At 44.9% G+C, this 24,309-nt stretch overlaps 1 protein-coding gene across 1 annotated transcript in view; it reads right to left on the bottom strand.

The window, feature by feature from the left end:
- Positions 1 to 23,908, bottom strand: part of EIF4EBP2 (eukaryotic translation initiation factor 4E binding protein 2) — a 36,085-nt gene extending 12,177 nt beyond the window's left edge. Inside the window, exon 1 of the mRNA XM_056530495.1 lies at positions 23,617 to 23,908. Coding sequence (XP_056386470.1) covers positions 23,617 to 23,749 — 133 coding nt within the window. The 5' untranslated portion in view covers positions 23,750 to 23,908. The remainder of the gene's footprint in view (positions 1 to 23,616) is intronic.
- Between the last annotated feature and the right edge of the window lie 401 nt (positions 23,909 to 24,309).

Genomic DNA, 24,309 nt, shown 5'->3' with positions numbered 1-24,309 from the left:
ATCACAGGCATGTTAATACACGCCAGTGATCTGTGTAAGAGATCAGTGTGTGCAGTGTTATAGGTCCCTATGGGACCTATAACACTGCAAAAAAAAATAAAATAAAAAAAAAGTGTTAATAAAGGCCATTTAACCCCTTTCCCTTATAAAAGTTTGAATCACCCCCCTTTTCCCATAAAAAAAATAAAAAACAGTGTAAATAAAAATAAAAACATGTGGTATCGCCGCGTGCGTAAATGTCCAAACTATAAAAGTATATCATTAATTAAACTGCACGGTCAATGGCGTATACGTAAAAAAAATTCCAAAATCCAAAAAAGCATATTTTGGTCACTTTTTATACCATTAAAAAATGAATAAAAAGTGATCAAAAAGTCAGATCAAAACAAAAATCATACCGATAAAAACTTCAGATCACGGCACAAAAAAGGAGTCCTCATACCGCCCTGTACGTGGAAAAATAAAGTTATAGGGGTCAGAAGATGACATTTTTTAACGTATACATTTTCCTGCATGTAGTTATGATTTTTTCCAGAAGTGCGACAAAATCAAGCCTATATAAGTAGGGTATCATTTTAACCGTATGGACCTACAGAATAATGATAAGGTGTCATTTTTACCGAAATATGCACTGCGTAGAAACGGAAGCCCCCAAAAGTTACAAAATTGCGTTTTTTCTTCGATTTTGTCGCACAATGATTTTTTACAGTTTCGCCGTGAATTTTTGGGTAAAATGACTAATGTCACTGCAAAGTAGAATTAGTGACGCAAAAAATAAGCCATAATATGGATTTTTAGGTAAAATACCACAAGATGCTTGCATGCAATGACTCAGTCCTGGTGTGGGTTTACAGAAAAAGAGCGTTCCACAGACAGACTTCAGCATTACTTTGGTTTCTTCAGCCAAGAAAATAAAATAACTGCTTTGAAAGCAGGAGCAGGTTGACAATCCCTTTAAAATTTCCTGTAGTTAACCAAAAATTTCTGTTAACTTACTGGATCCATTAGTTGTCTTATGGGATTTAAAAAAAAATGGTAAGATGTCATAGAAGGTTAAGAGGTAGGCGTCTACAAAGATGTTCGTGTTTAAGATTTACCAGAACACGAACATGACTTAGTCCCTTAAACCAAAGTGCTCAAGTCTTTATTCATTATAGCTCTAGTGTTTCCTTAACAGTATGCCTCCAATCTGTTGCAAAACTACAACTCCCAGCATGCCTGGATAGCCTTCGGCTGCTAAATAAAAAAACATGCATTCACATGTTGCGGTCAAATTGCAGTTTTGCTCAAACCGTAACATGAATAAAGTCAGATTTTTTACTCACTTAAATCAGTGTATACAGTGACATATGCTTAAAAAAAAAAAAAATGATATCCTAGATGTACACAGTGTTCTAATTGAATAATACAGCATCACATGAGCAGGAGTCCCAACAATAACTTGGCATGATATAAAAGTTCCGTACTAAACCTTGTGACACTGAGAACATTGCTTGGAGTCCACCCAGTGAAGTTAAAACCAGTAACATGGAAGGTAAACATTATAAATTGAAAAAGGTAGACCAAGCCAAAAGTTGACTTCATCTTGTATCATGAGTTATATACTAGGAGAAACAAATATTCTATGGTAACAGCTTGGAAAACAACTAGCTTTGAACATACACTGCCCTTAAAAAAAAGGGAAAGTCTTACAAACTAAGTCATTACTGGAGATAAGCGTCTGTCAGAGGTTTTCATCCTTGGGATGCACAGATAAGAGATTGAACTTTAGCTGCATGGTAGTTTAAAGGTTCAGAAAACTGTTCTGTTCTGGGAGTGCAGAATCAATAATAGTACTCAGTCATACTGGCCACATAATAGATTGCTGTAACCACCATGCTTTGCGCTTTTGGGATTTCCACTTTAGTAAGTTGACAGCTGTAGTCCTTAAGAATGCATGCAACTCAATGACCCAGGGAAAACTGTAGTAATATTCTCACAGCAGCCAATCACAGCTCCGCTTTCACTTTACCAGAGCTTGTTAAGATAGAAAGGCTGATCGGTGATTGGTTGCTTGTGAAAAATCACACCAGTTTTTCTCTCACAGTTTGATAAACCTGAAACGATGTATTGCATGCATTATAGGGCTGCAGCGGTACCTCAATAGTTAAAGGGAACCAATCATCAGATTTTACCCTATATAATGCTTGGCAAAGCATTATATAGGGTAAAATTGTTGTTCTCACCATCCCCGGGGGACGCTCCTGCCCTCAGGGATGGTGAAGATATGAAGTTATAAACTAGTCACCGCCGCCGCCGTAAGTAGTCACCTGGACGGGAGCTCTTCTCACCAACTCCCGTTCTTCGGCCGGCAGCGATGCCCCCTCCACTTGATTGATGGGCCACGTCATCGTTCCGCTCACTGAACAGACGGAACAGAGTGATGACGCGGCCCGTCACTCAAGCGGAGGGGGCGTCGCGGGAGTAGATTAGAAGAGCTCCCCGCCCAGGTGACTACTTAAGGCGGCGGTGACTAGTTTATAACTTCATATCTTCACCATCCCTGGGGGCAGGAGCGTCCCCCGGGAATGGTGAAAAAGATTTTACCCTATAACACGCTTTACCAAGCGTTATATAGGGTAAAATCTGATGATTGGTTTCCTTTAAAATCAGTCTTTTGGAATTACAAAAAGCCAGTGTAGCTCTAACCTTATAATACAATGCTGCAAAAGAAGACCTAGATTAGAACAGTAGTGCCGGGAAGCATACAGCTCCTTTATAGATACATACATTTCCAAAAATAAGACTGGCAGTTCTATGCTTTCAGAACATCTGCAACCCCACCAAAAAAAATATTCTGCTCATTTCTAAGAATTCAGGCTGATCGTTGCAAAGGCATCTTTCAATGCACATTGCCTCCTTATGATAGGGCTTCCTGGGCCTCTCTATTTTTTACGCATAGGTTTTCAAGTATTGTGTGTAATTCTTGATTAAAGATACGCACTATCAAGGACTACAGGTATACAGTTCTGGTGTATCTGAAGATTGTCTCATCCATGTTTAAACCAATTATAAATTGACTTAAAACCAAAATCTTGTGGCAAATTTTTTTGTGCGCGCATCTATGCAATACCCCTTTTACCAGCACTAGCAGAAAGGTGTCTAAACCTCACAAATGCGAAGACCTTTTTTTTCCCCTTTTATAGCAGATTTGGTGCATTTGCAATAGTAAATCTAGGCCATAGTTTTGGATACAGTTTTTAGAGCCACATATAGGAGGGGGAAATTGACAGTTCCAATAAGGAAAGTCCCTACCATAGGAGTTTTTATCTTCTTCCCTAGTGATGATTTTCTAGCTAATCTGAGATCATGCAATGACAGTGGAGACGATTGGGGGTTATTTTAGCGGTGACTACTTCCTATGTGGGTCACAGCGCCCGTTCTCACCCACCAGATATAACTACATTAGGAGAGAGCTTCTGTCTCTAGTGTCGCAGTATCAAATTATTCTGGGTCCCTTGCAGGAGATGGATGCTATGGAGATTAAGGGGGAAGCAGTTATATGCAATGAGGGGGGTGAAGAATGGCGCTCGTAGAGGAATTCTGAAGACAAACTCAGAAGTTAAACAAATGTCTTAAAAATATTCAAATTCAAATATTCAAATTTTAGGGCCGATACAGATAATCGGTGGAGGTTAGGGCCGATATCCGATAACTTATACCGATATTCCGGTATAAGTTATCGGCTATTTATCCACCCTCGACACCGCTGCATAGCATTGATTTAAAGCGGGCGCTTTAAATCAATGCACTGCGGTGGCTTTTGCGGGGCCATAGGCCGCTGCCACCACCACCCGCTTCTCTCCCCCTACCTGTCAGGGTGAGCCGGGCCATCCATCCTCCCTTCCTTTAGTGTCCGGCGGCATTCCGGGTGGAGGGTGAACCGGTCCGGGCTGTCCTTCTCCGGGGGTCCTCTTCTCCACTCCGGGCAGGCTTCGGCCTAGTACGCTGCATAGACGCCGCTGCGCAGTGACGCCCGTGCGCAGCGAAGCACCTGACGTCACGGCGTCTATGCAGCGTACTAGGCCGGAGCCTGCCTGGAGTGGAGAAGAGGACCCCCGGAGAAGAAGGACAGCCTGGACCGGTTCACCCTCCACCCGGAATGCCGCCGGACACTGCAGGATGGTTGGCCCGGACAACCCCCATTAGGGGTAAGTTTAATTTTTTTTTATTGACTCGGAGGGTGGGGGAGGGGCCCGACCGGTATAGCGGTATGGGCAAAAATCCATACCGGTATACCACCCAGCACTACGGGGGGCGGTTGCGGTGCGGGGCTTTATCGGCAAGGTACCGATAATGCCCAAAATAGTGATTATCGGCCATACCGATAATCGATCGATCTCTAGTATTAGGTAAAGTGTTAATAGACACAATCTTGGTAAAATATTCCTTATCATATTAGAGCTTGACAAATTCCAGCTGCTATGTACTCTGTGAAAGTTTATTAGAGGTGCCATCTTATGAAGTCAACCCCTGGAGCATATGTATTAGGCTGGTTTCACACAAGTTTAAAACACATGCCTATGTCCTCAGGCCTGACCATGTGTCTGTTGACCTGAAATGACAGCCGTTAGCTCAGGACATAAAAAATAAAAAAAGCGGCCAGGACTTATGTCTGTAATACGGATGCTAAAGCATGCACGTAATAAACTGACAATAATGCAACATTATAAAACATACACCAAAGTCCATCCCAACTACATACCAGAAATGCAGAAAATTGTTGGACTATTTCAGAAACGGCATGTGTTTTAATACTGCATTATGGAGCACATTCTAAATTTTGTCGGTCTTTTTCTTGCATATCGTAGATATATATATGACCTATATACACTTTGTTGGTTAGCTACAGTTTTGCACTAGGACCCGGAATTTATCAGTAAATTGCTGTCACAAAATATCGCATTTGGAAAATGTCTGGCTGGCTGCAGCTTCCTCTAGCAAAAAACGGGCTACAGAAGTCACATTTTGAACAAGGATCTCTGACGAAATACTGTCTTATGATAGGCTCTTTGAGAAGTTGTTCTGGCCCATAGTATCTAGTATGTTTTCTGTTGGGGTGTAAGGTGAAGGGCAGATGTTATGGCCCCAGGTGCAGATGGTATTAACCCCTTCTTGTGATGCCAGGGCGTGGTTTAGCCTTTACCACACGAAGATAATACTGCTGATCCTGGGTTAGGCAGGGGCAATGAAGAGACCAACGTCAGATTAAAGGACAACAGCAGCTTTACTGAGGCAAGACAGGCGACATAGTCTTTGCAGTACAGCAAAATATCCCAGGGAGGTGACCAGTGACACAGGGGGACCTTGAAGGCTTGCTGGGACTTGCAGTAGTTAGACTGACTTTAGTACAGGCCACGGTGACTACAGATGTACTTGACAGACATGGTGACTGACAATAAGATGACTTGACTTACTGATGACCGACTTGTAGCCTCCAATGCTCTGGACACAGACACTGGAAGAACTTGACAGCACTGGACCTCAGCAGTAAAGCGATTGAAGCTTCTCCCCTGGTTATACAAGGGGGCTGTGCAAGGAGCCCATAGGTCCCTTATGGGGTCACCTGATCACTGGAGCCTCTTGGGTAACAATCATGTGATCCAAACGTTAAAGCAACAGTACATTATATACACACAAAAACTAAGTACAACATGGTGAACTGTAAGGGGGCCCTGGGGACATGCAGGGACTCTGACAGGGCTGGAGGACAGTACGGGGCCACATTATCCTGTACTGGCACACCACAAACTGCCCCACTTAAATGAAGTCGCCCTCGACACCCAGTCCTGGAGGGCGGAGGAGAGAAATGACCACAGGGCCCACATGCAGTCCTGGGGCATTTCAATTAATGTCCATTTCCAGGCAGAACTGAAGATAAAGAGTACTTGTATAAATTGTCCATACATGCTCTGAAGACTTACTTAGAAATGTATTAACTGTATGACTACTGAAGAACATGAATATGACATTATACACACACGACTATGACATTTATATCTTTAGACAATTTTTGCCCAATCCCTTGGCAACTGGGGTCCCTTGGTATAACACACTTCTCCCCAGAAAATTAGCTATATAGATTAGACATTTCTATACAACATTGGATACTTGCTACCTTTGACTTTTTAGATACGTGCATAGCTGGTTGACAGGAATACCTTCTGGGCAGGAAAGCATCCTGAGCGCATAGATACAAGAGAATAATATACATTAAACTTATGACAATTTATGAAAGACGTGTGGACTGCTATTTCGTCAATGCTACAGCCCTAGTGGTGGGACGGATGTGTACTGGACTACAGATGTACTGAGTAACTATGTAGTACTAGACTTTACTTGATACTTTAATCTTTGTATGATACCTTAACTGTACAGTAACCCGCCGACATGCGATGGCCCCGCCATATGATCAAATCGACATACGATGGCCTCTAAGAGGCCATCGCATGTCAATGTCAGCATCTACATACGATGCTTTTATATGTCGGGGCCATCGCATTAACTGCTATCCGACAGCGCAAAATGCTTAAGCTGCTGTCGGATAGCAGTTTAAGCATCCCGGACAGGTTCACTTACCTATTCCGGCTGCTCCGGGTCCACTTCGCGATCACCCGGCATCTTCTGCATCTTCTACGGGGTCCGGGCCTTGCTTTCCGGCATCGTTATTACGTCCTGCGCACACGCCGTCCTGGCGCAGCAACGTAATAACGTCACCAGAAAGCGAGGCCTGGACACCGGAGAAGATGCAGAAGAAGCCGGAGGAACCCGAAGACGAGGCCTGAGCAGCGGGACAGCATCGGGAGCGGTGAAGACGCGGTCCGGAGCGGTGGGGACAGGTGAGTATTAAATGCACTTTTTACATTGCACGAATCCCTCAACATACGATGGATTCGACAAACAATGAGTCGTTTAAAATGAATTACCATCGTATGTTGAGGAACCACTGTACATGGTACTGGCAGTGAGGTGGAAATGTCTCTCCCGAGTAGATTAGGATACTTCCTATAAAAATTGCCAGGTACCAGGAAAACACTGTACACCTTGACTTTTATGTACAAAAAGTTTTAGACATATTATAAGACAACTATAATATAATTAACATAAGTACCAGTTAGTGCCAGGTGGCAAATAAAATATTACTTTCAACAAAATATACATAAGTGTCCATTGTACTGCTCGACAGTCCAGATACCTTATAGAGTTCACTTTAGAGAATCTTGGCTAAAAGCCAGGCACAACACTTACGAGATTGGTTACCACTTTAACAGTCTTGACAAGTTTGGCAGGCTCTGTACTTAAATGTTGCTTCTAACCTGTAACAATAAGAGTGTTCTCGCACACAAAAGTCAGTTAGGTTCGTTGACCATTTTGATAAAGTTAAGTGTGGTAAGCTTGTGTGGGTATAGGGTATATGGGGTGTAACTGTGCAGTGATGAAAGGGTGCTGCTTTAACCCTTAACTGTTGTGACGCCAGGGTGAGGGCTCCTCAATATATACTTGTCCTATCGCCACCCGTCCCAAGAACGATAAGGTTGTCCACAACCGGAGATTCAGAAAATTGTAGGAAACTTTACTGCAGATTTTATGCAGAGGTAAAACAGGAACTGTCTTTACATATGTACAGTCTATGAGGATCCTGACAGTTGGTTGGGACCTTGTGAGTATAAGCTCTGGAGATTGATTTACGCTGTAGAGATCGACATATCTTTTTTAGGGCCGATACGATAATCGGTGGAGGTTAGGGCCGATAGCCGATAACTTATACCGATATTCCGGTATAAGTTATCAGCCATTTATCCCCCCGAGACACCGCTGCAGATCATTGATTTAAAGCAGGCGCTTTAAATCAATGCACTGCAGTGGCTTTTGCGGTGCCATAGGCCGCCGCTTCTCTCCCCCTACCTGTCAGGGTGGTCCGGGGCCATCCATCCTTCCTGTAGTGTCCGGCGGCATTCCGGGTGGAGGGTGAACCGGTCCGGGCAGTACTTCTTCTCCGGGGTCCTCTTCTCCACTCCGGGCAGGCTCCGGCCTAGTAACTCAGCATAGACGCCGCTGCACAGTGACGCCCATGCGCAGCGACGCACCTGACGTCACAGCGTAGTGGCGTCTATGCAGCGTACTAGGCCGGAGCCTGCCCAGAGTGGAGAAGAGGACCCCGGAGAAGGACAGCCCGGACCGGTTCACCCTCCACCCGGAATGCCGCCGGACACTACACGGAGGATGGATGGCCCGGACCACCCCCATTATGGGTAAGTTAAATTTTTTTTTTTATTGACTCGGAGGGTGGGGGAGGGGCCCGACCGGTATAGCGGTATGGGCAAAAATCCATACCGTGGGAGAAAAAAAAACGGTATCCGGTTCCTACCGGTATACCGCCCAGCACTACGGTGGGGGGGCGGTCGCGGTGCCGATACCGATAATTCACAAAATCGTGATTATCGGCCGATGATATCGGCCATACCGATAATTGGACGATCACTATTACGCTGTTCCGCTGGATTTAGGGGATTGGATTTAGGTCCAGCAGTCACGCAAGCTTTAGCGGGGATTTGATTTAGTAACTCACAGTTAGTATGTTGCGGAATTGTTAGGCTTCAGGCCTAAGTTCTCTTGCAGAATTGTACAGAGTGATGCTTTCTCTAGAGAGGATCAGGAACAAGAGAGCGAGGATTAGCTGGCAGCTCCCTTATATGGGCAGGGGCTGGCCTTAAGCTGATTGGTTAATCCCAACTGTCAGTGCTTTACACAAAGGATTATGGTAGAACATGTCACTCACGTCACCTGGAAGGTCCTTTAACATACCATCACAGTAGAAACTTTAGTCATGTGACCTAAGGTCCTGCAGACACTATATAAATCAATACATTACACTAATTATATACATGTAACAAAATTAAAGAACGAAGAGGTGACTAGGGATCTCAGCAAGCTGACCCCAATGGTACCAAGGAACTCTGACTTTGGGGACCCAGTACACAAGGTACAGTATGAAATACAGTACCGGGACACCACATAAGGAACAAGATGCTCCTCAAATTGGCATTTTCCATCCCAGCCTCACCGGTCAGTTTGCTTTCTAGGTTGGGACATAAATCTAGGACCACAAGACTGGGCCCCCTCCATTGGGTTAAGGTGAGTGTTCCAAGAGACTTGGGACAAACGGAACTCTGTGATGGTCAGGCTCACAGTGACCACCACTTGTACCGCAGCAGCTTGCGTTACTGGGGGATGAACTGTCGATGCCTCTTGGGCCGGCCAAACATATGCTACAGCTGGAGTAGGCAGAGGCACTTGAGTTGTTGCCCGCTATTCAGGACAAACCTCCGACCTTAGGAGTAGGCCTGGGCACATCTTCAGACGACTTGGGCGTGTACTTTTGAGCCGTAGCAGGCGCCTCGGGCAGATAGACTTCCTCTCGGACGGGGTCTCTGACTTGTGGTAGTAATCCAAAAGGGATCTGATTCCCAGTCGTCCAATAGGAAGTAGGCAAAGGGGATTTGGGTGGGATTCCTCGGACAGGTCACCGCAGCCACCCACTCTCTTCTCATGCTCTGCACGGGCGTGTACTCCACAATTTCCCTGCTCTCAAGAGAATGCATGGCCGGGGGGGGGGGGGGGGGGGGGGAAATAGTCTCTCTGTACTGGGTTCACTAAGATGGTTCCCCCATGTCGGCAGTCCATATAGGGTGCCAAACCCCTCCCTGACCTTGTCAAATTTTATCACAGGTGCACAGCGGCGCTCAAGAGGTGGCTCACCCTCTCGGGGGTGCTCTAATTTTCGGATATACAGGGCCTCCAATTTTTTTTGGGTCTTGCTGCTGCTACTGTCACACCTCAAACAGCAGCAGCTTTGGCCCATACCTCTCCGTCCTCTGAGCCCTCAGTTCCTCCACAATTACGGCCACTTTAGAGTCTCTCGGCCTTTTCGTACTGGACCGGAAGAACTGGGGATATGGGACTTCCCTGGCAGGGGAAAGAGGTGCTCCCTTATGTAATGGATTAAATTGGGCTCATCGCTTAACCACCTGGGTAAGGATGGTGACCGCGGACGTGCAGGAGACTGGGGGGGGGGGTTTGCTCTGGGCTAGGGGTGGAAGGAGGGGTAGAAAACGCAGCCTCAGCCGGAGTACTCACTTCCGATTCCTCCATTTGGATTTCAGGCCAGGAACCCCAGGTCCGGTGGTTAGGGGATAGTCTCACCGGCAATCATGCATCTGATGACTTGGAACCCCTTCCTGGGTTGCTGGCCAGTCGTTGTCCTCCGGTAGCATGATCAAGTGGCAGGCCTCATCGGTCCCGAGGGACAACAACTGCAACCGGTCAGCAAGGTCTTGAAATAGTTGTGGTGCCGCCGCTTGCCGGACCTCCGGCGCTATCTTCGTCCCCCCGCAACAAGAAAGCAGATCTTCATAGTTCCACTTCAGCATGAACACAGCAACATGATTTCCACACCCAGGGGCAGGACACTGACCAGCACGGGACATTTTTGCGGTGCCATCTTAACCCTTTCAGGTACCAGCACAGTGGCGCAGCGTAGCATGGCTTCAGTTCCAATTTTGCACTTTGTGGTTATAACTTTTACAGACTTCCAAACAGCAGGCAGTTAAGTTCTCTTCATCTGCCCCTCTATTTCACAAGTGCCGCGATTAACACTTTGCAGTAACAGTCCCGTACACTTTTTCTGGCGCAAATTCTGACCTTTACAGACCGTTTTGGACAAAGTTCAGACTAGGGGGGAGGACTTGTAAATGGTGCACACTCATATCCTGTTCATGACACCAAAGAGTTGTGGTGTCATGGTGTGAGGTGCAGGTTAGATGCACGGCAGATGTTATGGCCCCAGGGGCAGATGGGTATTAACCCCTTCTTGTGATGCCATGGCGTGGTTTAGCCTTAACCACCCAAAGGTAATACCACCGATCCTGGGTTAGGAAGGGGCAAAGACTACCAACGCCAGATTAAGGCTAATGGCAGCTTTACTGAGGCAAGACAGGTGATATAGTCTGCAGTACAGCCAAATATCCCAGGGAGGTGACCAGTGACACAGGGGGACCTTGCAGGGACTTGCAGTAGTTAGACTGACTTTAGTGCAGGCTACGGTGACTACAGATGGACTTGACAGATGGTGACTGACAATAAGATGGACTTATACTTACTGATGACCGACTTGTGGCTTTGGGGGGGGGGGGGGGGGGGGAGGGGGTCACGTGATCACTGGAGCCTCCTGGGTAGCAATCATGTGATCCAAATATTGAAGCAACAGTACATTGTATTTACAAAACCTATGTACAACATGGTAAACTGTAAGGGGAGGAGGGGCCCTTTGGACATGCAGGGACTCTGCCTGACAGGGCGAGAGGACAGTACGGGCCACATCATCCTGTACTGGGACACCACAAATGTCTCTGCTTTTATCTAGCAAGTGTCCTATCATTTTTTACCTTCATTTGCACTGTGCTTTAATATTAGCACAAAGTCATGTGTATACTGCGAGATTACTCACTAGAATGACAGATTCTCAATGGCAAACTAGCTTTCCACAAGTGATTGCATCAGGCAAAACAAAAGACACCTCTGTGTTTATCAGCATATTACATATACACCATATGACAGTCCTGGCAATAGCAAAAGTTTGGTCTTCTGCCAAGTAATACAAATACATTACCAAGTTTGTCTTTGTAACACATCAAAATATTTGCTTTGCTCTTTAATACATTTCAGTGTAAAACCAGCACTCTGCAGAAATGAATGTGCTATGCAAAGCCCTTATTACACATGTGCGCACACACACAGAGGAGGTAGTTGCAGACTTATATTAATACTGGGAGCAGAACACCTTGCCTATGGATAATGTAGAGTTAAAGGGGTACTGCAGCGTTTTACATCTTATCCTCATCCAAAGACTAGTCCGACACGCCCCCTCCATGCATGTCTTTGGGAGCGACAGAGATACACGAGTAGAGCGCTCATATATTTCCTGCTCTCCCATAGAGATACACGGAGGGGCATGTCTACCCCACTCCACGTACGAGAAGAGCAAGAAAGAAATTCAGGAGATTGCGGGGAGCAGTAGGGTGGTGTGGCTGCATTCCCAGAGGTCGGCTTCCCCCGCGACACAACTTCTATGCTTTGTATAGGGGATAAGACGTAAAAAGCTAGAATACTTCTAAGTGGTGATGCCTAACATCACTTCTTACCTCCACAGACCATACAGTAAAGAGCTGTGCATATCACACTGCTGATTACTGTAAAGGAGCCTGGTCTCCTGTCAAAATTACAGTAGTGTATGCTCTGAGAGAGGTTTCCCGCTCAAGACCAAAAGGCTATACAGCTATGGAACCAGCAGGAGGTACAATGTTGGTCATCGACATAGTCCATCAAATCAGATGTAGTCCTCTGCATATGGGAATCTAAAAATCGAGAAAAGAAATAGTAGTAAATATAGGACACTCTTCCATTCTGTGCCATCAGTGGCAGCTAGCACGTGTGGTTGTGAATTGCAGGCGGGAACTGGACTTGCCACTGTTTAATTCGCCAAGTCCAGTTTCCATCTGGAACTTCATGCACTAGTCGTGGCTGTTAGCACAGTTGGAAAGAGCACCTTGACAATGCTGAAAGGATGTGTTCCCATTTGGAGCTGCACGGTTTGGGGGAAAATGTGCGATTGCGATATTAGATAAATATTGCGATTTCTATATGCATTTGCGATATAACAAATCGTGAAATTCCCCCATTTCATATAGCCATTCCCCTCATTTCATAATATTGAAAGAAGGGATTTGCTATATTAAATGAGAGGGAATGGCTATAGGCTGTACAAAGGGAAAATATATAGGCTGTAAGAGGGGGGGGGGGGGGGTGGGAATATACAGGGCCCATCCATTTCATGAACTGAGCCTGACCTGCACACTTTCTGGCTGCTACTCCCTCTCACGCAGCTGCATCATAGAGGGCTGGAAGGAAGTGATCAAGTAACGTCATCCCAAAGCTAGACCCTGCTGAGAAGGAGAAACAGACTGACACAAGCTGCGCCAATTAGCTGGCACCCCAGAGCCGCCAAACATCAGCTAGGAGATGTGTAGTCGGGCCGTGCCTCTGCCGGAGTTGCCACCGTAGGTAATCACATGATTTTCCTAGGACCCAAATCGATATATTGCAATACTTAATTGCGATTCCATTGCAATATATGGTGAAGGCCTAATATTTAACATGCGTTTCATGGAAAACGCATAAAGACAACATAGGCTGTGTTCCCACATTGCATCTAATACGCCCTACCTTGCTGTATATTTCAGCACTGGAGCCTCTAGGGACCATCAGGTAATCCGTAGAGGCTGCAGTACAGATGAAGATGGCATCCAGTATACAACCAGATAGGGCCTGAGCAGGTAAGTTTCATTTCTATGCATCGCTACCTAACGCCTTACAATCGCATCGCTACCTAACGCCTTACAATTTCCCCTTACGCTTCAATCGCCGGCACTCTTCACCAAGCCCATTAGTAGAGATTTATCAAAACCTGTGTAAAGAAAGAGTGGCGTAGTTGCCTGTAGTAATCAATAAAAGATTGCTTCTTTCATTTTTTTTTTAAAAGGCCTCTAAAAATTAAAGAAGCAATATGCTTGGTTGCTATGGTCAACACCACCACTCTTCCTCAACAGCCTTTGATAAATCTCAGTCAGTGGCCTATTTTCTAAATACACTGAAATCTGCCGCTGACTTGCTACATGTGAATGAGCCCCAGTAGTATTGTGCAGGTCCTCTCAGAATGACTTCATTATTATGTTGCAGGTTATCAACAATATAACAACTGAACATTCTGGCTTTGTAGAGCATTGCTCAAATACATAACAGTCAATTATTTGAACCCCTTTCCCCAGCGTATATAGTGGGCAATAAAAGAAATCAGTGGTTAAAGGAGTACTCTAGTGCAGAGTATTCCTGCTCCATCCTGCCCGGGCTGCAAAATAAATGAAAATGAACCATCACTCACCTTCCTGGGTTCCCGCGGAGCGTCACTGCAGCTGATCTGTCCTCCGGTCCATCCTCTTCATACTTCCGGATGTAACGAAGCATCACATGGCGCTCAGCCTATCGCCGGCCGCCACGATGTTCTGCCTCGGCCGGGGATTGGCTGAGCACCATGTGACGCTTCGTTACACCCGGAAATATGAAGGAGATGGACAGGAGGACCGATCAGCTGTAGTGGCGCTCCGCAGAAACCCAGGGAGGTGAGAGATGGTTAATTTTCATTTATTTTGCAGCCCGGGCAGGACGAAGCAGAAATACTCTGCACTAGAGTACTCCTTTAAGGCTGTGCATAAGAGCTCCTTAACTAGCTCTATGCATAGTGACATCAGAGCTTCCATGCAATTTTGACAACCAGAGGGGTGGGTATGTCTTCCCAATCCCTGAGTTTTGGAAAGCCCAGGCAACCCCTTAAATACCAGGGATCTAACAAAAACAAACCTCGACTGCTTTTACAAAAGGAGTATATGGGATACAATGACTAGAGAAACTGATGGGCAATACCCATAATCACAAGTGGGGCACAAAGCAGTAAAATGTCAGAGAAACAACAATAAATGCACACCCAAGTTATTGAAAAACAGAAATATACACTTACCGTAGATAAAAATTTAACCCCTTAAGGACACAGCCTATTTTGACCTTAAGGACACAGCAAATTTTATTTTAGCGATTTTGATTTTCCTCCTCGCCTTCTAAAATCCATAATGCTTTTATATTTCTATTCACAAACCATTATGAGGGCTTGTTTTTTGCGTGACCAATTGCACTTTGCAACGACATATGTCATTTTACCCTAAAATGTATGGTAAAGCCAAAACATTTATTTTGTGTAATGAATTTAAACAAAAATCATAATTTAGCAAATTTGGGGGGGGGGGGGGGGGGGGAGGGTTTGTTTTCACGCTGTACACTTTATGGTACAAATGACATGTTTTCTTTATTCTATGGGTTAACATGATTAAAACTATACCCATACATTTCTATTATTGTACTGCTTGAATAAAATTTTAAGCAGTACACTAATAGAAATGTATGGGTATAGGTTTATTTATTTATTAATTTTTTTTACAAAATCAGTTTGTTTAACCCCTTGGGGATGAGGGTTTTTCCATTTTTATGCACTCATTCTTTCCTTCTTGCCCTTTAAAAATCATAACCCTTTCAATTTTGCACCAAAAAATCCATATCATGGCTTATTTTTTGCGCCACCAATTTTACTTTGTAATGACATCAGTCATTTTACCCAAAAATCTACGTCGAAACGGAAAAAAACATTGTGTGACAAAATTGAAGAAAAAATACCATTTTGTAGGGGCTTCGGTTTCTACGCAGTACTTTTTTGGTGAAAATTACACTTTCTTCTGTAGGTCCATACGATTAAAATGATACCCTACTTATATAGGTTTGATTTTGTCGCACTTCTGGAAAAAATCATAACTACATGCAGGAAAATGTATACGTTTAAAATAGTCATCTTCTTGCCCCTATAACTTTTCTATTTTTCTGTGTATGGTGGTATGAGGGCTTATTTTTTGCACCACGATCTGAAGTTTTTAGTAGTATCAGTTATGTATTTATCGGACTTTTTGATCACTTTTTATTCATTAACTTTTATTCATTTTTATGATATAAAAAGTGATCAAAAATACGCAACTTTGGACTTTTTTTTGCGCTTAAACCATTGACCATGCGGTTTAATTAACGATATATTTTTATAATTCAGACATTTCCGCACACGGCAATAGCACATGTTTTATTGGGGTTTTTTTACACAGTTTTTTTTTAATTGGGAAAAGGTCGGTGATTCAAACTTATTAGGGAAGGGGTTAAATGATCTTTATTGACTTTTTTTTCACTTTTTTCTGCAATGTTATAGCTCCCATAGGGTGCTATAACACTGCACACACTGATCTTTTACATTGATCAATGGTGTCTCATAGGAAACCATTCATCAATGATTCTGCCGCTTGACTGCTCATGTCTGGATCTCAAGCACTGAGCAGTCATTTGGAGATCGGACAGCATGGAAGAAGGTAGGGGACCCTCCTGTCTTTACAGCTGTTCGGGATGCCACAAATTCACCGCAGACATCCCGAACAGCACCCTGAGCTAACCGGCAGTTCTTTACTTTCACTTTAGACGCGGTGTACAACTTTGAACGCCACGTCTAAAGTGTTACTAGCGCACAGCACCGCAATCAATGCTGCGCGCTATTAGCCACGGGTCCCGGCCCTTTGTTAGAGACCGGGCCCAACCCGCTATGATTCCGGGCCAAGGCGTGGCCCCGTGTTATAGACCGGGAGCGGGCTGAGGGCGTATAGGTATGCCCTCCGCCCCCCAAGGAGTTAAAATTGTCATCTTCTGTCCGTTATAACTTTTCATTTTTCCGGACACAGGGCGTGCGCCGTGATCTGAAGTGACATTCTCTTTATTCTGTAGGTCCATACGATTAAAATGATACCCTACTTTTATAGCTTTGATTTTGTATTACTTCTGAAAAAAATAACTACATGCAGGAAAATTTTTACGTTAAAATTTGTCATCTTCTTACCCCTATACAACTTTTATTTTTCCGCATATGGGGCAATATCAGGGCTCATTTTTTGCGCCGTGATCTGAAGTTTTTAGCGGTACCATTTTTTGTATTGATCGGACTTGTTGATCGCTTTTTATTCATTTTTTCATGATTTAAAAAGTGACCAAAAATACACTATTTTGGACTTTTCTGGAATTTTTTGGCGCATACGCCATTGACTGTGCGGTTTAATTAATTATATATTTTTATAATTCAGACATTTCCGCATGCAGCAATACCACGTTTATTTTTATTTACACCGTTTTTTTTAATGGGGAAAAAAGGACTGCTCATGCCTGGATCTCAGGCACTGAGCAGTCATTTCACGATCGGACACCAGGAGGCACGGTAGGAGACCCTACTTGAGCTAGCCGGCAGTGATTTACTTTCACTTGAAAAGTTGAACGCCGCGTCTAAAGGGTTAATAGCGCACGGCAACGGGATCATTACCACGGGTACGACCCGCTATGACGCATGGCCACGTCGTGGCCCGCCTTAAATAAAGGGAAAGGACTCAGGACGTACGTCCTTGGTCCTTAAGTGGTTAAATAACACTGTGCGGTTTAATTAACGATATATTTTTATAATTCGGACATTTCCGCACACGGCAATATCACATGTTTATTTTTAAAGGGGGGTGATTCAAACTTTTATTAGGGAAGGGGTTAAATGATCTTTATTCATTTTTTTTGCAGTGTTATAGCTCCCATCTTTTACACTGATCAATGGTTTCTCATAGGATTGATGATTCTGCCGCTTGACTGCTCATGCCTGGATCTCAGGCACCGAGCAGTCATTCGGCGATCGGACAGCGATGAGGAAGGTAGGGGACCCTCCTGCTGTCCTACAGCTGTTTGGGATGCAGCAATTTCGAATAGCCCACTAAGCTAGCCGGGAGCAGTTTACTTTTTTTTAGATGCGGAGTTCAACTTTGAACGCCGCGTCTAAAGGGTTAATTGCACGCGGTTCCACGATCAGTGCTGTGTGGCCCTGCGTTATAGAAAGGGAGTGGGCGGAGGGCGTACAGATCCGCCCTCCGTCCCCAACAGGTTAAAATTGCTTTATTTTTACCACCTCTCACTTTCTTATTTTTCTGTATTTAGGGATTTGTGAGGGCTCATTTTTTGTGCCATGATCTGTAGTTTGTTTTAGTACCATGTTTGCACATGTGATTTTTTGATCATTTTTTATGAAATGTTTTTGCAGTCTTTTTTTACGTTTACGCCATTCGCTGTAGGGGATAATTATTATATTTTCATAGTTCGGACATTTACGCACGTGACGATACCAAATATGTTTATTTATCTGTTTTTTTTACGCTTGTGTATTAATATAGGGAAAAGGGGTGATTTAACCCCTTAACAACCAAGGATGTAAATTTACGTCCTGGTGCGGCGGTACTTAGCCCACCAGGACAATTATTTACGTCCTGAACATGACCTCAAGCATCGGAGCGATGCTCGGATCATGCGTGGCTGGTCCCGGCTGCTGATCGCAGCCAGGGACCAGCCGGTAATGGCCAACATCCGCGATCGCTCAGATTTCTGCCATTAACCCCTCAGATGCCGTGATCAATATAGTACTGTCAGAAATATGGATGATCGGATTGCCCGCAGCACTGCCGCGGCAATCCGATCATCCAGAACGGCGCACGGAGGTCACCTCACCTGCCTCCGCCGCCTTCCACAGTCTTCTGCTCTGGCCTGAGATCGAGCAGACCAGAGCAGAAGATGACCGATAACACTGATCAATGCTATGCCCTATGCATAGCACTGAACAGCATTAGCAATCAAAGGATCGCTATAAATAGTCCCCTATGGGGACTATTAAAGTGTAAATATAAAAAATAAAAGTTTCATGAAAAATCCTCTCCCCCAATAAAAATGTAAAATGTACTTTTTTCCATTTTACCCCATAAAGTGTAAAAATACACACACATATTTGGTATCGCCGTGTGCGTAAATGTCCAAACTATTAAAGTATGTTTTGATCCTGTAGGGTGAACATTAAAAAAAATGTGCAAAATTGCTGCTTTTGGGTCACATTTCATTTTTTTTCTTTTTTTTACAAATATTAATAAAAGTTTTATATACGCAAATGTGGTATCAATAAAAAGTACAGATCATGGCGCAAAAAATGAGCCCACATACTGCCGCTTATAGGTAGTCAAATTAATACTAATTTGGTTAAAAATTCTGCATTTTTTTAAGTGCAACAATAGAAAAGTATGTAATCATGGGTAACATTTTAATCGTATTGACCCACAAAAGAATACGTCATTTTTACTGTAAATTGTACAGCGTGAAAACAAAACTTTCAAAAATTTGCTAAATTGCGGTTTTCTTTTTAATTTCCCCACACAAATAGTATTTTTTTTGGTTGCACCATACATTTTATGGTAAAATGAGTGATGTCATTACGCAGGACAACTGGTCACACAAAAAACAAGCCCTCATACTGGTCTGTGGATGAAAATATAAGAGTTACAATTTTTAGAAGACGAGGAGGAAAAATAAAAAAATAAAATTGGCCTCCATACATACAAATCGATACATACCTTCCTTCAGTCCCCCGTTGCCTCTGGTAACCCACTCCGTAGGGCTTGGTCCTTAAGGGGTTAAAACTTAAGTGGGGGAGGGGCTTTCACATTTTTTTACATTTATTTTACACTTTTTAGTCCCCATAGGGGGCTATTTATAGCAGTCATTAGATTGCTAATATTGTTCAGTGCTATGCATAGGGATAGCACTGATCAGTATTATTGGCGATCTTCTGCTCTGGTCTGCTGGAAGGCAGATCAGTGCAGAAGACCCTGGGAAATGGACAGAGGCGGGTGAGGGGACCTCCGTCTGCAATCCTGACTGATCTGATCCCTGCTGCAATCAGATCAGCCATTTTAAGTGCCGCAGATGCCGTGATCTGTATTGATCACAGCATCTGAGAGATTAATGGCCGACATCAGCGTGATCGCTGATGTCTGCCATTACCGGCAGGTCCCTGGCTGCTGACAGCCTCCAGGACCTGCAGCTCCTGCGCTCGGGTCACAGCCGCGCCGTAAATGTACGGCACTGTGCGCCAAGTGACGCTATGCAGTGTCATACTTTTACAGCACGTGTCCTTAAGGGGTTAATTTATATAACATGAGGGAAATAGTGGAGGAAAATATACCTCCTCACTTCCCCTGGTGGCGGTACAATGACACAATGAATACCATCCAAGTAGCTTCATCAGGCTACTCGTGAAGAAGCAACTTGGATAGTAGAGGAATGTGTGGGGTTTAGTCCCCCGGTGGCTCCTGGTTGTATTTCCTCCCCTCTAGCCCTGTTTTTCCTGGTGTTATTCATACCCATATGTACTTTTTAATTTATTTGGTTAGTTATGGAGGCCTATATCCTGTTGGAAGTGATTCATTCAATATTTAGCATCTGTGTTTTTCATTTTGAGATTGCTGAATAAAATTAACATGTACGGTATATTGATTAACTTGGGTGTGCAGATTTTTTTTAATTTGTCAGCTCTTTTTCTTGAGTGTATGCTTTGGCAAATATATGGAGAAAAATTAATAAGGGATACAATTTCTCTTTTTAAGCAGACACTGCTGTAGCAACCATTATGGGAGATGGATAAGATGGACCAAATGAGAGTTCATATTGTGATGCAGAACTTGCTGTCTTTAACAGGACATCCAATGGAGCATTAGGCTTTGCTCACATGGCCGAATTTCTGAGAGGAATCCAGTAGAAAAAGTCTGCATGAAAATTCTATCACAGCACAGTCCCATTGTTTTTAGTGGCAGTCAGCTGCAATGTGGTGGAATTCTGACTCCTGCCTCTGCAGAAAAAGTTGACTGTGGCATCCCCTCAGAAATGGATTGCCCCCCTATGGAGACATTTCTGACCGGTCCCAGTGCCAACATGTTCTACCGATGCCAGTCCGGAAATTTTCTGGGCGGACACTTACCAAAGCCTTGGGTTATAGTGACCTGTCACCATTCCATATATCCTTTAAAAATTGCACCATGGGGCCCCACCACCTAATTCCTGTGACCATATCTAAACAATATGAAGAGGTAGAGACCTCTTTAAAGAGAAGAAAAAAAATAGGCAGCACTCATGTCATGAATTAACACGTTTTGTGCTATTTGACTGCAGGTACTTGTGAAGCTCCCTTTTGGACATCAGTATGTGTCTTCTGTACAGTGGATCAGACTGCAGAACAGAATCAACATCCACAATGGTGACAGGAGGCACAGGAGCCGGTCTGTAATACTGCCTATTAAGCCAACCATATTGATCTCTCCTAATGTGACTGGAAAGACAGCACAAGTTTGTTTTTGCTTTGCTAGAATCAAGAACACAGCCACTGCTTGCAGCATTCCTAGAGCGTAAAGGCGATGCCAATAACCCAGCTCAGGGGGGAGGAGGGGGCTTAACTGTGGAGGCCAAGAATGTTATGACTTTGTACTAGAACTACCATGTATTCTAAGAAAACAAGGCTGAGCCCTGGTCTCATGTCACTTACAAACAAGCCTGCCTTATGTTTCCTATGCAGCAGCAAGCTGTTTATTAGATAACTTCTGCAGTCATGCCACCTCTCCACACCTCCCCCTCACTTTCTCTGCACTATTGTGCAACAGCCATAGGGCTGGACTGGCTTCCCCAACCTTGTTTACAATTTCAAGCATTCTGGAGGGCATGGCAAGATTCTGCAGATAACTGGCACCACTTGTGCACATGTGGACTGCAAAGCAATGTTACTGCTGACTGGATACAAGAACGGATACATTGTGTTCAGTTTTGCACTTTTCAGTTCTTGTATCCAGTCAGCAGTAACATTGCTTTGCAGTCCACATGTGCACAAGTGGTGCCAGTTATCTGCAGAATCTTGCCATGCCCTCCAGAATGCTTGAAATTACAGTAACATGTGGTAGAGACAGATCCTTTTCCCCTGCCTCATGGCAGACTAATGCATGGACATGTAGGCAGGCATGTGGCCACTACATCAGCAGGAGGTGAAAGCTTTTATACAGGGAAACAATTCAGAAGACACATGCCCTGGATGCACAAATGTGCCCATAGCAACTGGCACGTGACTGCATTTGTTGCCCTACAGTCGCCCTAACACATCCATGCATTACACCAGTGTCCCCCAGACTGTGGTCTCAAGATGTTGCACAACTATGACTCCCAGCATGCCCAGATGAGTTGTAGTTTTGCAACATCTGAAGGTCCACAGTTTGGAGACCACCAAGCTACCAAATCCCCACAGATTATAGCAGTGGGCATCAGCTTATTATTGGGGGTGGTTAGAGAGCAGACAATCCCATTGAGGTATGAGCCAAGGAAGAATATGCAATGTCTACACTTTTTATTATGGGCTGGAAGAATTTTCTGGTGCACATGTGCAACAGCCAGGAGGTGGTATAGGAAGTGGATTATGTTGTATTCATGACACATATGACGCAATATTACGTAACTGTTGTTCCAAAGAAACCTGAAAAGTAAAGGCGCCTGATATTGCATAATAAACACTGAGGTGATAACAGGTAAATTACAAGGGCAGACATGGTGGTCTGTTGTGACAATTGGGGGCTGCAGTCATTGTATGTATATAGGGCCAATAAACTCGAGTGCTTCAGTCACACGTATATAGGGCTTATATACTAGGGGTTGCAGTCACACTTATGTATATATAGGGTTTATGTACTAGGGGTTGTAGTCACACGTACGTGTATATAGGGCCTATATACTAGGGGGTGCAGTCACCCGTATGTATATAGGGTCTATGTACTAGGGGGTGCAGTCACCCGAATGTATATAGGGTCTATGTACTATGGGCTGCAGTCACCCATATGTATATAGGGTCTATGTACTATGGGGTGCAGTCACCCATATGTATATAGGGTCTATGTACTATGGGGTGCAGTCACTTGTGTGTATATAGGGTCTATATACTATGGGGTGCAGTCACTTGTGTGTATATAGGGTCTATATACTATTGGGTGCAGTCACTTGTATGTATATAGGGTCTATGTACTATGGGGTGCAGTCACTTGTATGTATATAGGGTCTGTATACTATTGGGTGCAGTCACTTGTATGTATATAGGGTCTATGTACTATGGGGTGCAGTCACTTGTATGTATATAGGGTCTATGTACTATGGGTGCAGTCACTTGTATGTATATAGGGTCTATGTACTATGGGTGCAGTCACTTGTATGTATATAGGGTCTATGTACTATGGGGCGCAGTCACTTGTATGTATATAGGGTCTATCTACTATGGGGCGCAGTCACTTGTATGTATATAGGGTCTATCTACTATGGGGCACAGTCACTTGTATGTATATAGGGTCTATCTACTATGGGGCACAGTCACTTGTATGTATATAGGGTCTATCTACTATGGGGCACAGTCACTTGTATGTATATAGGGTCTATCTACTATGGGGCACAGTCACTTGTATGTATATAGGGTCTATCTACTATGGGGCAGTCACTTGTATGTATATAGGGTCTATCTACTATGGGGCACAGTCACTTGTATGTATATAGGGTCTATCTACTATGGGGCACAGTCACTTGTATGTATATAGGGTCTATCTACTATGGGGCACAGTCACTTGTATGTATATAGGGTCTATCTACTATGGGGCACAGTCACTTGTATGTATATAGGGTCTATCTACTATGGGGCACAGTCACTTGTGTGCATTTACAAGGCCTATATACTCGGGCCTGCAGTCACCCGTATGTATATAAGCCTATAATGGGCCCAGCAGTGACCCCACCTCATCACCTGCGGCCACACAAACAGTGCCAGCAGCCGCCCGTGTTATGCAATGAGCGGGGGACTGACATGTGCCCGCCGCCCCCACCATGTGCTCGGCTTCCATTACACGCTGCTGCACGTCCTCCCCGCCCCACATGCAGAGCGGGGGTCTAGGAGGCCTCCAGGCCGCAGCTTACCTCCAGGGGTGGTGGAGAAGAGCGTGCCCCCGGGGGTGGTGCAGTAGTCATGAGGTAGCTGAGAGGAGTCGCTGATAGGGATGGTCCTGGTGGGGATGGCCCGGCTCTGGCTGTGCTGGTGTCCGGTTGACATGGCTGTGGCCTGGAGTTGTGTGAGTGTGGTGGTGAGGGGACAGAGAGAGCGGCGGGCTGGGAGGAGCCGGGGCTGAGGTAGAGGGCGCTCGGTGCGGCCCGATTGGCTGCTGCTCCTCTAGTCTTTCCCTTCTCCTCCGCCCTTCTCGCTCGGTCCCTGTTCCAGGAAGCAGGAACAGGGCCAGGAAATGACGTCAGGAGCTGCCTGCTCTTAACCCTTCGCGGGCCGCGCCCTGCTGACCTCGGATGATGCAACATGGTGGGGCTGGCTAATAACAGCAGGGGAATACTGAGGGGGGACACGAAGTGGGGTCATAACGGGGGCCAGGGCCTTACAGCAGGGCGGTGACCGAGTACGAGGGGCGATAAAGGAGGAGGCAACAACAGAGGGGCCCAGTGCAGGGGGCAATGACAGAGGGGCCCAGTGCAGGATAACGGCAGAGGGGCCCAGTGCAGGATAACGGCAGAGGGGCCCAGTGCAGGGGGCAACAACAGAGGGGCCCAGTGCAGGTGGCAATGACAGAGGGGCCCATTGTAGGGGGCAACAACGGAGGGGCTCAG

Source organism: Hyla sarda, chromosome 7, assembly GCF_029499605.1.
Source record: "Hyla sarda isolate aHylSar1 chromosome 7, aHylSar1.hap1, whole genome shotgun sequence".
Classification (NCBI taxonomy): Eukaryota; Metazoa; Chordata; class Amphibia; order Anura; family Hylidae; genus Hyla; species Hyla sarda.
Note: the sequence above shows the minus strand (reverse complement) of the source record. Positions and strands in the feature narration are given on the sequence as shown.